We start from the raw sequence: 15,823 nt of genomic DNA on the forward strand, positions 1-15,823 counted from the left end.
AGTTAAAAACATTCCACAATGGGATCAGTGACTTTCTTCCATGCCAGCGACACTTACCTTGTAAGTTTCTGATATTGATGCTTTAGATATTCATGTAGTGTAGGTGAGGACATCTATCTTACAATGTTTACAAGGAATACAGGGAACTGGTTTCTAATATCTCTTGCAAGCCCATTCTCTGGTTATTAACTAATAGGTTTACTATTTTCTTACATACTACAATATAATATATTGGGAAGTATGAATTTTCTATAATAATATAGAACAGATAATTACCTTGGTCTTCTGCAAATACTTTTAAAGATTCTAAAGCCTCTGTGTACATCCATTCATGTTCCTTGAGTACTTCCCTTAATTCCTAGAAATAAGTCATTGATCTTTTTATTAAAAATCTAGAATTAATGACTTCTTGAAAAGAAAAGTTTTATACTTTAAAAAATAAATCACTTAAAAACTTAAAAGAATTCATAGCTGATGATTTCACACTTGCTTTTATGTTGCTCTTTACAAATGCTTTCTGTATATACAGTTATACTTCTGTAAATATATAACAGTCTTTCTTCAAAGGGAAGGAAGCTTGACAGTTTTTGCACTTTTACTCTTGCTATGGAGTACTCTGAACACCAGAATATCAAAAAATGTTTGCTCAGTTTAACTTCAACATGCAGTTAAGCTTTTTCATAAACTGATAACTTCAAAATGTAATTTGAACATATGTAAAGAACCAGTACAGCAACAAAACTTTGTCTTTAGTTCATCAGAATTTAGCAGATATGCGTATACCTGAATAAATCAATACAGGTATAAATGTATTCCCAATGTGAAACAAATAATGTGTTTCCAAGTACAATATGATAAAACAGAGGCTCTTTTAGTAATGGCATGCTTGGCATGGGTCTTTACTGACTCTGAAAGTATTTTTACTACCTAGCAAATAAACCAAAGATTATGGAATATCAAGGCACTAAAGTGGATTATTACACTTTAAAATTCTTTACGAAAAATCAAAGGTTGAGAATACGAAGAAAACTAAAAGAAGTTACTTGGGATTATAGATGACTTTGCATTTTATATATGAGTTGACAACTATTACTACAGTTATATTTGTTATGCTTACATGATGTTATCATTATAATGTTGATATTACAGTATCAAATAAGGCAAATAACCAAGGTAAACAAGTTATACAAATATGTTTTATAATACTGATAAACAAGAGTTAAATTAAATATAATTAGAAAAATGCAAAATCACTCTAAGCTTTTCATGCAGTTGACCTCAAAGACTATTTTGCAGTACAAACAGCACACACTGATTAAATACCTATATATGAGGACTCACCTCTTTATCAAAATTGGGAAATTCCTTTTGCAATTTCAACACAATACTTTCCTGCTTTTCCCAGTTAGTGCTAGATTCTGCAGATTCATTTGACTCTTCCCCCTAATGGGGACAAAAGAAAAGAGAACCAATTTAAGAGATCATCAGGAAAAACAGTCTTAAGACAGCCACGTTTGTATTTTGACTTGATTTGAAAGCTCTCACATTCCATCAAGAAGAATTCAAAAATGCTTTTTTTTTTGTTCATGTGAAAGTTGACAAATTTACATCTTAAGAATAAAAATATTACTGGTTTAAGATCACTCAAAGACCCTGACTACATATCTAGTAACTAGAATGATACTAAAACTAACTTGAAATAATTCAGGTATAAATATTAACTGCTGAGTCACAACATAAAAGCAACATAGTAACAAAGAAACTTATATGAAACTAAATAATATATAAATTAAACCTTAATTTGGGAGTAACTGGCTACTCACACACTATCTCTTTCCTCTGTCACTTAACTTCATTTGAAGAAACTGGTTCCACATTTAAAAGAAAAAAAAACAAGATCTCTTGGGTTCACATATAGGAGAAATCTTGTATTTTAGTCAATCTAAAAGCATCTATTTACGTTGCTAAGAACTGTACCACATGCTCTACACACAAAAGAGAAAAAATTAGTTTCATGCTTTCTCTTCTACCTCCTTTCTTGTCCAACAACAGCGCTTTTTTCTTTCATTACCTAACAGAGAAATATCTAAATTGTGAGCAATACCCCCTTCACAAACAGGAATAAGAGGAAGTTCCACTAGACAGAGATATAAAATGCTAGAGAAGTTAGGAGTAGGAAGAAAACTGGACATGTTTTTTGTAATAGTAATTGGCCTGTTTGGGCTGGAGCACAGAGACTAAGAAAAAGGCTGTAAGGTTGAAAAATCAAACCAGAGCTAATACTGCTTAAGGCCTAGAATGCCAAACTCAGGTCAGTCTTCATTCAGAAAGCAATGAGATTTTTGAGAAGGGGAATAATGAAACACTAATATTTGGAGAAAGCACTGAAAGGCTATCAAAATTCATACTGCCATCCTTGCTTTACAGATGAAGACACTGAACCTCCAAGAACAATCCTTTTAAAGATCACAGATGGACAATGACCAGCTGAGGTACAAACAGAAACTTAGGTGTTTAGATCAGTGTTCTTCCATTACCAAGTACTCTTGCCTGGAAAATCTCATGGACGGAGGAGCCTGGTAGGCTGCAGTCCATGAGGTCGCAAAGAGTTGGACACTACTGAGCGACTTTACTTTGACTTTCACTTTCATGCATTAGAGAAGGAAATGGCAACCTACTCCAGTGTTATCGCCTGGAGAATCCCAGGGACAGGGGAGCCTGGTGGGCTGCCGTCTATGGGGCCGCACAGAGTCGGACACGACTGAAGTGACTTAGCAGCAGCAAGTGTTTCCTAAACTTTAGTTATTCCCACAGCACATTCATGATTTTAAATAAGTCAAATGTTATCAAAGGATGAAGGATAAACAAATCGTAATATGCATATAAAACAGAATATAACTCTGTCCTAAAAAAAGGGAGGGGGGAAATGAAGTACTTATACCTGCTACAACATGGATGAACCTCAAAAATATTAACCTAAGTAAAAGAAGCTAGACACAAAAGGTCACATATGATTACATTTATATGAAATCCTACGACAAAAAGCCAACTGGTGGTGCCAGAGGTTAGGGGGAGAAGAGAATGGGGAGAAACTGCTTAAGATATGCAGCATGATATTACTGGGTGATAAAATATTTTGGAACTAGATAGAACTTATATTTGCAAAACATGGGGAATGTACTAAATGCCACTGAATTTTTAATGGTTAATTTTATGCTATGTGAATCTCATCTAAAGGAAAAAGTTATTTGGAAAATAGTAACCAGTCCATCCTAGAGGAAATCAGTCCTAAATATTCATTGGAAGGACTGATGCTGAAGCTGAAACTCCCAATACTTTGGCCACCTGATGCAAAGAACTGACTCATCTGAAAAGACTGGAATGATTGAAGGCGGGAGGAGAAGGGGAAGGCGGGAGGAGAAGGGGACGACAGAGGATGAGATGGTTGGATGGCATCACCAACTCAATGGACATGAGTTTCAAATAAGCTCCGGGACTTGGTGATGGACAGGGAAGCCTGGCATAGAGCAGTCCATGAGGTGGCAAAGAGCTGGACATGACTGAGTCACTGAACTAAACTATCTTTTGCGAATTAAATATATTGAAGCACATATTAAACATTCAGGAGGTTGTGTGCCTATCATTTGCTCTTTGATCTTGGACCCCACACTTTTGTCAGCTCTGCTAATCCCTGATGACTGAAAATACCTATGTAGTTCAGTGGTTATTCTGGAGCTTCACAGAAGCCAGGTGATACATGAACTCTGGGCTCAAATCATATCAGTGGGCCCAAGAGTTATGAATCAATCCTGCAGTTACACTTCTAGTTCCAGAATGTAGAGTCGGAACTGACATATTTGGCACTGGCAGAAATTCCACATCAGCTCCTTGACCGATGGAGTAAGGTCCATAGCGGTATAAAATACTAAATCTAAGGCCCTAGAACTGTCCCTCTGACAAAGTAGCAACAACCATATTACTGAAGGAATTGCAGAGATTGGCACCACCATCCCAGATCCCAATGTAATGTGCCTCCTTGGCCTATACGAAAGTGAAATGAGTCTTAGAGAATTATTTTAGACTATCATACGCAAACAACAGGTGATGACCCCACATGCAGCTGCTATACCAGATGTATTTTTACTAGAGAAAATCAACGTAACTACACATTAGTCTAGCAGTAATTAAGGAAGACAAGAAGAAGCTATTTTCACCTGGGCAGGGTAAGTGATGAAGGTGCAGGGTAAGTGATGAATACACCTTCGTGCTTTCAGGGCTATAACTCTCAACTCTTTTTCAAAAAATACTACCCAAGGACTTTGATAGTTTTGCAGAGTCCACAGTGTATCACTTTGGTCCTTTACACTGAAGACATCACGTAAGTTGGACTTAACAAGCAGGTAGTAGTGGTTGTTTTTAGATGGCCTTAGTAAGATATATGGAGAAGGCAATGGCACCCCACTCCAGTACTCTTGCCTGGGAAATCACAAGGACGGAGGAGCCTGGTAGGCTGCAGTCCATGGTTGCTAAGGGTCGGACACGACTGAGCAATTCACTTTCACTTTTCACTTTCATGCACTGGAGAAGGAAATGGCAACCCACTCCAGTGTTCTTGCCTGGAGAATCCCAGGGACAGGGGAGCCTGGTGGGCTGCCGTCCATGGGGTCGCACAGTCGCACACGACTGAAGTGACTTAGCAGCAGCAGTAAGATATATGCATGCTAGAGTGGAAAATATGCTGAATGCTCAGTCTCTCAGTTATGTCTGACTCTTTGCAACTCCATAGACTACAGCCTGTCCAGGCTCCTCCGAATTTTTCAGGCAAGAACACTGAGCAGGTTGTCAAGTCCTACTCCAGGGGATCTTCCCAACCCAGGTACTGAACCATGTCTCTTGCGTCTCCCAGAATTGGTAGGTGGATTTGTTACCATTGCGCCACCTGGGAAGCCTACCACCCTCAAATTCTGAGGTCCACCACTTTCATTAATTATATGGGGGTTCAACGTGAAGCATGCTGCAAATTTCACTCTGAAAAGAAAAAACAAAAGACAAATGAATGGCTGGACTTGCTGCCTCTGAGAAAAAGGTACAACACTTTAGTCGGACTCTTGGGATGCTGGAGGCAAGGTACACTTCAGTTCAGTGTATGCTGCTCTGTTAGGAATGGGGCCTAGATTAAGAGAAGGCTCTGGCGTAGGTCCAGGATGCAATTGCCACTTGGGTTTTGCAACCAGCGAGTAGATGCAATGCTTATCAAAGAATCTGTGGCTCATGAGGATGTTGCATAAAGTCTCTGGCAATTCCCAACAGGAAAATCACAGCAGAGACCCATATGGCTTCAAAGAAAGGTCATGTCCCCTTCTGCTGACAACTACAGGCTGTTCCACTATAACATGACACATCCATTTGCAGAAATTATTGCACCATGCAAAATTATGAAAATAAAAAGCCACTGGGCTGAGGAAAATTGTGTTAGAGGTATCACATTCAAGAACTTCATTCAGTTCAGTTCAGTTGTTCAGTCGTGTCCGACTCTTTGAGACCCCATGAATCGCAGCACGCCAGGCCTCCCTGTCCATCATCAACTCCCGGAGTTCAATGAGACTCACGTCCATCGAGTCAATGATGCCATCCAGCCATCTGAGCCTCTGTCGTCCCCTTCTCCTCCTGCCCCGAATCCCTCCCAGCATCAGAGTCTTTTCCAATGAGTCAACTCTTCACATGAGGTGGCCAAAGTACTGGAGTTTCAGCTTTAGCATCATTCCTTCCAAAGAAATCCCAGGGCTGATCTCCTTCAGAATGGACTGGTTGGATCTCCTTGCAGTCCAAGGGACTCGCAAGAGTCTTCTCCAACACTCCAGTTCAAAAGCATCAATTCTTCAGCGCTCACCCTTTTTCACAGTCCAACTCTCATATCCATACATGACCACTGGAAAAACCATAGCCTTGACTAGATGGACCTTTGTTGGCAAAGTAATGTCTCTGCTTTTCAATATGCTATCTAGGTTGGTCATAACTTTCCTTCCAAGGAGTAAGCGTCTTTTAATTTCATGGCTGTAGTCACCATCTGCAGTGATTCTGGAGCCCCCCCCAAAATAAAGTCTGACACTGTTTCCACTGTTTCCCTATCTATTTCCCATGAAGTGATGGGACTGGATGCCATGATCTTAGTTTTCTGAATGTTGAGTTTTAAGCCAACTTTTTTACTCTCCACTTTCACTTTCATCAAGAGGCTTTTGAGTTCCTCTTCACTTTCTGCCATAAGGGTGGTGTCATCTGCATATCTGAGGTTATTGATATTTCTCCCGGCAATCTTGATTCCAGCTTGTTTCTTCTGGCATTTCTCATGATGTACTCTGCATATAAGTTAAATAAGCAGGGTGACAATATACAACCTTGACGTACCCCTTTTCCTATTTGGAACCAGTCTGTTGTTCCATGTCCAGTTCTAACTGTTGTTTCCTGACCTGCATACAGATTTCTCAAGAGGCAGGTCAGGTGGTCTGGTATTCCCATCTCTTTCCGAATTTTCCATAGTTTATTGTGATCCACACAGTCAAAGGCTTTGGCATAGTCAATAAAGCAGAAACAGATGCATTTCTGAAACTCTCTTGCTTTTTCCATGAACCAGCAGATGTTGGCAATTTGATCTCTGGTTCTTCTGCCTTTTCCAAAACCAGCTTGAACATTAGGAAGTTCACGGTTCACGTACTGCTGAAGCCTGGATTGGAGATTTTTGAGCATTACTTTACTAGCGTGTGAAATGAGTGCAACTGTGTGGTAGTTTAAGCATTCTTTGGCATTGCCTTTCTTTGGGATTGGAATGAAAACTGACCTTTTCCAGTCCTATGGCCACTGATGAGTTTTCCAAATTGGCTGGCATATTGAGTGAAGCACTTTCACAGCATCATCTTTCAGGATTTGAAATAGCTCAACTGGAATTCCATCACCTCCACTAGCTTTGTTCATAGTGATGCTTTCTAAGGCCCACTTGACTTCACATTCCAGGATGTCTGGCTCTAGGTCAGTGATCACACCATCGTGATTATCTGGGTCGTGGAGATCTTTTTTGTACAGTTCTTCTGTGTATTCTTGCCACCTCTTCTTAATATCTTGTGCTTCTGTTAGGTCCATACAATTTCTGTCCTTTATCGAGCCCATCTTTGCATGAAATGTTCCTTTGGTATCTCTAATTTTCTTGAAGAGATCTCTAGTCTTTCCCATTCTGTTGTTTTCCTCTATTACTTTGCACTCATTGCTGAGGAAGGCTCTCATACCTCTTCTTGCTATTCTTTGGAATTCTGCATTCAGATGCTTGTATCTTTCCTTTTCTCCTTTGCTTTTCACCTCTCTTCTTTTCACAGCTATTTGTAAGGCCTCCCGAGACAGCCATTTTGCTTTTTTGCATTTCTTTTCCATGGGGATGGTCCTGATCCCTGTCTCCTGTACAATGTCACGAACCTCATTCCATAGTTCATCAGGTACTCTATCTATCAGATCTAGGCCCTTAAATAGATTTCTCACTTCCACTGTATAATCATAAGGGATTTGATTTAGGTCATACCTGACTGGTCTAGTGGTTTTTCCTACCTTCTTCACTTTAAGTCTGAATTTGGTAATAAGGAGTTCATGGTCTGAGCTACAGTCAGCTCCTGGTCTTGTTTTTGTTGACTGTATAGAGCTTCTCCATCTTTGGCTACAAAGAATATAATCAATCTGTTTTTGGTGTTGACCATCTGGTGATGTCCATGTGTAGAGTCTTCTCTTGTGTTGTTGGAAGAGGGTGTTTGCTATGACCAGTGCATTTTCTTGGCAAAACTCTATTAGTCTTTGCCCTGCTTCATTCTGTATTCCAAGGCCAAATCTGTCTGTTACTCAAGGTGTTTCTTGACTTCCTACTTCATTAGTGACCCATTAAAAAAATAGAAGGAAATCTTAAAAGAAGGATAGTGCAATTTTACACATTAAATGATTAAGAAATGCATAAATACTCCAATAAGTATGAACTCAAGTCTTCTTGGAATGTGAGCATTGGAAGGGCTATAGTTTATGAGTTACTATGAAATAGTAGATGAAGAGTTATTTGAAAATGAGCAGCAATGGAAAGACATGCCTCACTGTCTTTGTGTCATCTCTACTATATGGCTGAAAATGTAAACATTAAGTTAAAAATAAGCAAATAAATAAAATCAATAAATTTCAGCTACTTTGCTAGCCTCCTGTTCTCATATTAAAAGTGCCTGGAAGGCTAAAGATTCAACTGCATGCCATGCACAACTCTCCTACTATGTTCAGCATTAAAACCAAATTTGTATCTTCACATCAGTACAACTGTTTTCAATAACGTTTAAAACACCAGTTAACATTGCTAATCTGTCACGGTATAGCTTTTTGAATTTCACTGTCACTGTCCTTAACATCATCTACATCCACATGGTATCAGCAGGAAGTCTTTTGTGGTGAGATAAACAGGTTGGGACCCTAGCTCTTCAATATTCTCATTTTCTATCTCCTCAAATCCAATCTGTTTTCCTAAACCAACACTTGTGAATTTAAAACATTTCTCTGAGGGTTCAAGTTCTTCAAAATCACAAGTCACTGTGAAGAAAAATTTTCCACAATACATAATGCACTCTTTTGTCATCAGTCTAGGCTTCTAAAAATGGTGGCAATGACCACTCCAAAGTTAAGTTTCTCAAAATTCTAAAACCATATTTGCATCCTCACCTTCAATTACAGTAATTAGTAATTTAAATGCTCACTTTAAATAGTAAGTCATAAATGCTGCTAACACATTTTTACTAAAAGACTGTATCAGAGAATGGTTTTTGGAGGCAAAAGAAAAAAAAAACTGGGGTTGAGTTCAGCTTCTGTAGAGGGACAGGCTTGATAAATTCAAAAATTTTTAAAGCTAAATGTTTTCATTTGGGTCCTGTTTTTGCAATAATTTGCTATAACAGAGAAGAATTAAGTAAATATATCAATGCAGATTTGGCCGGTCCATCCATTTTTGCTATAGCTAGTCCATGGGGTCTCTAGGAGTTGGATATGACTGAGCGACTTCACTTTCAGTTTTCACTTTCATGCATTGGAGGAGGAAATGGCAACCCACTCCATTGTTCTTGCCTGGAGAATCCCAGGGACGGGGGAGCCTGGTGGGCTGCTGTCTATGGGTTGCAAAAGAGTTGACACAACTGGCAACTAAACACCAATAACCAAACTACCTCTGGCTTCAGCTTCAAATCCCTATCTGGAGTTGATGCTGAACATGACAACACTGGTACTTTTCAAAGCTTTAAATTCTAGAGTACATTTTCTGTCTTTCAGATTTGAGTCCTTTGATGCATGTGTTCATCAACAGATCTTGTTTCACTGATCTTACCATGTGTCTCAGTTCCTAGATGCAGCTGGCTTACAGAGCAGTGGTATCACTTAATGAAAATTTAGAATGTGAATTTGTTGATAACACCCCACAAGGCTAACATGCTATTCAACAGACGTAAAAGCAAAGTGAATGCTTTGAATCAGCCATCAATAAATACAATGCTATTTCTTCCATGGCCGTTATACACAGGTTTATAAACTAAAATGTGGGCCTACTCTCTTATACTAGTGGTTATTCAAACCTAAAACTCAGAATTTTTACTTCCTACCATGGGAAGAATACCTCCTATGGAGTGATACAACAGCTATCCCATTAAATTAGGGTGGAGACTAAATCAGGCAAAGAAAGGGGTTACTGTGCTAATTGGGGTGACTGACTTTGATCGCCAAAAAGAAATTGTGCTGTCATGAATGCAGACATGGAAGACTATGTCTAGATTCACTGGGAGGCCTCTTAGTAGATTTATTTCACAAAGTAAAAGTTAATAGAAAACCACAATAACCCAGTAAAAGCATAACTAATATTATTTTCAGATAAGCAGTTAAATATCAAAGGAGTCATCTATAGGAATTAAAAGTAGTTGTCACCGAGGAGTTTGAAATAGTGCTGGTGCTAGTAACAACTGTTTTATGTAAGCATTGTATAATTATATGTATATACACACACATTTTACAAGATAAAATTTAAAGTATGTTTTTCCCAAAAGTTACTTTACTACACCACTAGAATATTTTAAAAATCAGTTTTATAATTCAGAGATAAGCAATTAATACTTCTGTGTGAGAGAAGACTGATTCACTGAGATGTATTTTTGTAAATTCAGATTCAACATAGTCTGTGCTTAAGTAGCTAATTTTGATGCTGAAATTCAAATGTAACTCACATGATCCAATCTCTTCTTTTTCATAGATTGATCATCATTAAATTCATCTTCCTCGAATGGCTCTGAAGAAGAAGATAATTTTCTTTTCCTGGGTCCACCACCTTCTAAAACAGACAAGGACATGCAAAGTTCACACTGATATAATACAAGAATCATTAATGTAAAAAAAAGGGCAAAGTACACTTAATAGTTCTCTTGATATCAGGACAGTATTATTTCTTCTACATATGACATACATGCAATAAATGTTAACTGCATTGAAGGAAAAATAAAGAGATCCTTTTCAGACTTTCAAAAGTAGAAATCACTATAAGACTATACATATTTCTAAACTATCACATTATTTAATGCTAATGATATATATCTTTGAACTGACAAGTAATTCTATAGTAGAAAGAAGAGGTTCTCCTCAATGACTGAATGTTCAGTAGTGAAAAAAATTGAGCCCATCAGCTTATCTGAATAGCATCAAATAATTGTCAATAATTAAGTATCTACTATGTACCAGGCTTCGCAGTGGGCTTTTATAAACAGCTGTTTCATTTACTTTCCACAACAAATCTACCAAGTAAATACATACTCATTTTACCAATTAGGAGGAACTGAGAAACAGAGAAATCAAGAGATGAATGCTTTTAACCTAAAAACAAGAGAGTACAGCACAAGAGAGTGCTGTACGACAGTAATAGGAAATGTGTACATTCTGTCACGACTGACAGAAAAACTCCTTCTACATGATTTGGAAAAGCTATGTTACTTATGTTTTACTTTGTATACATTCATATACTTCTCAGTACCTTCACTCTCAGAGAGCAAATTCCAGAGACATACTGCAGTGCTTGTAAGAAAGTATTTGCTGAAAGCTTACAAAGGTTTAAGAGTTCAGTATTAACTGTATCAGTACCCTAACTATGCAGTTAGAAATAAAAGTTGTAGGAATATTCAAACTAAGTACAGACACAACAGCTTTTAAGCTGTAAGCATGAAAATGTCATAATACGGCTATAACCAAATTGAATGCAATCAACATTTCAACGTATAATAATTACATGCTTTAAGTATGCATGCTTAAATTTCCCCCACTTTATTTCATAAAGTAAATGTGCATTCTGCATACACCAACTAACTGCTGGCATCCACTCTATCATTACCCACATATTTGCTGGGGTTAAGTGACTACCATTCAATTCAGTTCAGTTGCTCAGTCATATCCAGTAATTAGGCATATTACTAATAACTACCATTAATAATAATATTCTAATATTCAAAGTCTGAAAAGTTTCAAACTAGGTGATTACACCATGTCACCTAGATATGTTTAATCCTTTCTTAAAATAAAGAAAAGCATATTTAAAACATAAAAAGTAAAACATGAAACTGCAAAAAAGAAAATATGAACAAAGAACACTAACAGGCAATTCAATAGGGGAAAAAGAAAGAGAAAAGATGATCAACATCATTAATAACTAAAGACAGGGAAAACACAGTACCTTTTTTTCCATCCTAAGATTAAAAGGAGTAGTAAAAGGAAGTCACAGCATACTGTGGGCAGTCATGTTACAACACTATAAACTGTTATAGCCTATCTGGAAGGCAATCTAAATAACACACCTCAGAATTTTAGATGTGTGTGTCTTTCAGTTCAATAATTCTTTTTCCAGGAATTTACTTATAAAAAACTGAGGGAGAATGATTAGTTAGGCATACATAAAAATTTTTACCTAAGCATTTAAGTGCCTGTCAATAAGCTATTAGACAAGTCGGAATACACTGTTATAAAGAAATGAGTAGACTTTTAGAAATAAATATGGTTACAAAACAACCAAAAAAAAAAAAACAGAATCACAGTCACATAAAAATGTTTTTACCTACTCTTACACTGACACATATATAGAGAACTAGGGCTTCCCTAGTACCTCAGATGGTAAAGAATATGCCTGCAATGCAGGGGACCCAGGTTTGATCCGGGGTTGGGAAGATACCCTGGACAAGGGAATGGCAACCTATTCCAGTATTTTTGGAGAAATCCCATGGACAGAGGAGCCCGGGGAGCCCCAGTCCATGGGGTTGCAAAGAGTTGGACACGACTGAGTGACTAAGCACAAACATACAGAGGTGGAAGAATCAGCTAGATTCCGGATGACATCAGTAAATTCATATTTTTACCACTTAAAGTAGGGTAAAAATTTTGGATACCTATTTTTGTCTTTATTAACTTAGTATTCATAAATGAAAACATTCAGAAGGCAATGTAAAAAACATACCATTATTGTTTAATATGCAGGATGATACTGCATATAAAAGACTATAATTTGTGGTAAAACCAATGTCCAACATCAGAATTTGGAGACTCTTTGTGAACTGTCCAAGGCATTTAAAAAGACCCTCTGTTAATGAGACAAAGCTGTCATTCTATACATTACCTCAAGAGTGTACCATACTGAAGATGATTGATATGACTATCCTGTCCATTCTAAGAAGCAGCACGGAAGTTTACTTAAACAAGAAAACCTTAATTTCTTCTTTCCTTATAATTTGCCATTTGACAATATCTTCCAAACAAAGAAATAAAATCAAAGTCTAGTACAACAATGACAAGTAAAAAACTCCGCTGAAGTTCAACTTTAATAAGTACTGTAAACTACATGTGGGTAGAGGTTGTGTCCATTTCGTTCCAGCATGTACCCTCCATGCCTAAAACAGAATCTGGCATCCAGTAGTAGATACATACTAAGTATTTGTTTAATAAATAAAGCTGAATAATACAAACTGCTCAAGACAAAAAAGACCACGCATTGCTGTAGAATAGTTACTTAACAAAGTTTTCATTGGAAAGATTCTGAAATATGAGATATTATGAGGACAAGCAAGAATATGTAAAATCTCCCCAACCCATTTAACAACTCAACAAATATTAACAGGGCCTACAATTTTTCAGAGTTTTTACAGTAGGATACAGTAATGAAGACACAGCTTTCTCTTGTACCATTTCTAGTATCAGACGGCCCTTAAGCACAGAAATGTTAATATGGACTATGCACTTACTATTCGCCACACACTATAACAAGAAATTTGTAACAAGGATCATTGTTTCATAACAACCTAAGAATATCCTACTATTAATATACTATTTTACTACAGAAAGAGAAAACTTAGGCAACGCTGCCCAAGGTTACACAGCTAGTAAGCAAAACAAAAGGAAGAATCTTAATATTCACTGTGGGTAGCAGCGACACACCATACAATACCATTCTGTTGCTCAAACTGGTGAGAAAGAGATTTAAAATATTTCATGTGGAAAACGGAATATTACTCTGCCATAAAAGGAACACCTTTGAGTTACTTCTAATGAGGTGGATGAACCTAGAACCGATTATACGGAATGAAGTAAGGCAGAAAGAGAAAGGTAAGTATCGTATTCTAAAACACATATATATATATATGCAATCTAGAAAAATGGTACTGAAGAATTTACTTACAGGGCAGCAATGGAGAAACAGACAGACAACAGACTTATGGACGTGGGGAAAGGGAAGGAGAGGGTGAGATGTATGGAAAGAGTAACATGGAAACTTACATTACCGTATGTAAAATAGATAGCCAATGGGAATTTGCTGTATGGCTAAGAAACTCAAGCAGGGGCTCTGTACCAACCTAGAGGGGTGCGATGGAGAGGGAGATGGGAGGGAGGTTCAAAACAGAGGGGATATACGTATACCTATGGCAGATTCATGTTGTGGTTTGGCAGAAAACAAAATTCTGTAAAGCAATTATCCTTCAAAAAAAAAATTAAAAAAATTTCATGTCAATAAAGTAATATCATCTATGGAATCCAAGCAGGGGGTTAAGATGAGGTAGATAATTGCAGAAGAAAGATAATAGACCCATGAAAACACATTATGGTATTTTCTATTTTTGTATATAATTTAAAAAAAAATCCACTTAGGAATATGGGTACATATTCACTCTGCTAATGAAATCATAAATTGGCATAACCTTTAAAATTAACATTGAAGTACATATTATATTTCAAAATGTGCATACCCTTTGACTCAGCATCCTGGTTTGACGTTTAGGCTACAGAAATAAAACCAGAAAGGTTTACTTGTAATGCTACTTTCTTTTGTATTGTAGTAATGAAATAATGTAAACATCAATGCTAAGTAATAGTCAGATCAGTCACTCAGTCATGTCCGACTCTTTGCAACCACATGAATTGCAACACGCCAGGCTTCCCTGTCCATCACCAACTCACGGAGCTTGCTCAAACTCATGTTCATCAAGTCGGTGACGCCACTCAACTATCTCATCCTCTGTCGTTCCCTTCTCCTTCCACCTTCAATCTTTCCCAGCATCAGGGTCTTTTCTAATGAGTCAGTTCTTTGCATCAGGTAGCCAAAATATTGGAGCTTCAGCATCATCCTTAGCAATGAATATTCAGGACAGATTTCCTTTAGGATGGACTGGTTGGATCTCCTTGCAGTCCAAGGGACTCTCAAGACCACAGTTCAAAAGCATCAATTGGCGCTCAGCTTTATGATCCAACTCTCACATCTTTACATGACTAATGGAAAAACCATAGCTTTGACTAGAGATCTTTGTTGACAAAGTAATCTCTCTGCTTTTTAATATGCTGTCTAGGTTGGTCATAGCTTTTCTTCCAAGGAGCAAGCGTCTTTTAATTTCATGGCTGCAATCACCATCTGCAGTAATTTTGGAGCCCAGGAAAATAAAAGTCTTACTGTTTCCATTGTTTCCCCATCTATTTGCCAAGAAGTGATGGAACCGAATGCCATGATTTTAGTTTTATGAATGCTGAGTTTTAAGCCAGCATTTTTGCTCTACTCTTCACTTTCATCAAGAAGCTCCTTAGTTCCTCTTCACCTTCTGTCATAAGGGTGGTGTCATCTGCGTATCTGAGGTTATTGATATTTCCCACAATCTTGATTTCAGCTTGTGCTTCATCCAACCTGGCATTTTGCATGATATACTCCGCATATAAGTTAAATAAGCAGGATGACAATATACAGCCTTGACATACTCCTTTCCCAATTTGGAACCAGTCTGTTGTTCCATATCCGGTTTTAACTGTTGCTTCTTGACCTGCATACAGATTTCTCAGGAGGCAGTTAAGGGAGTCTGGGATTCCTATCTCTTTCAGAATTTTCCACAGTTTGTTGTGATCTACACAGTCAAAGGCTTTAGCATAGTCAATAAAACAGAAGTATATATTTACTGGAATTCTTTTCTCTATGATCCAACAGATGTTGGCAATTTGGTCTCTGAATTCTCTGCCTTTTCTAAATCCAGCTTGAACATCTGGAAGTTCTTGGCTCGTACCGTTGAAGCCTCGCTTGGAGAGTTTTGAGCATTACCTTGCTAGCATGTGAGGTGAATGCAATTGTGAAGCAGTTTGAACAATCTTTGGCATTGCCGTTCTTTGGTACTGGAATGAAAACTGACCTTTTCCAGTCCTGTGGCCACTGATAAGTTCTCCAATTTTGCTGCCATATTGAGTGTGGCACTTTCACAGCATCATCTTTTAGGATTTGAAA

General features: G+C 37.6%; 1 protein-coding gene across 7 annotated transcripts in view; it reads right to left on the reverse strand.

Annotated features, from left to right (window-relative positions):
• Positions 1 to 15,823, reverse strand: part of SMARCAD1 (SWI/SNF-related, matrix-associated actin-dependent regulator of chromatin, subfamily a, containing DEAD/H box 1) — a 90,705-nt gene that overhangs the window by 30,850 nt on the left and 44,032 nt on the right. For 4 of the 7 annotated variants that reach the window (XM_010805996.4, XM_005207731.5, XM_059887543.1 and 1 more), the window contains 3 exons: positions 10,269 to 10,372; positions 1,342 to 1,443; positions 277 to 358 (listed from right to left, as the gene is read on the reverse strand). In XM_010805996.4, coding sequence (XP_010804298.1) covers positions 277 to 358; positions 1,342 to 1,443; positions 10,269 to 10,372 — 288 coding nt within the window. The remainder of the gene's footprint in view (positions 1 to 276; positions 359 to 1,341; positions 1,444 to 10,268; positions 10,373 to 15,823) is intronic. The other 3 variants (NM_001205432.1, XM_010805997.4, XM_024993246.2) reach the window with 1 other exon arrangement.

This window comes from Bos taurus, chromosome 6, assembly GCF_002263795.3.
Source record: "Bos taurus isolate L1 Dominette 01449 registration number 42190680 breed Hereford chromosome 6, ARS-UCD2.0, whole genome shotgun sequence".
Taxonomy (NCBI): domain Eukaryota; kingdom Metazoa; phylum Chordata; class Mammalia; order Artiodactyla; family Bovidae; genus Bos; species Bos taurus.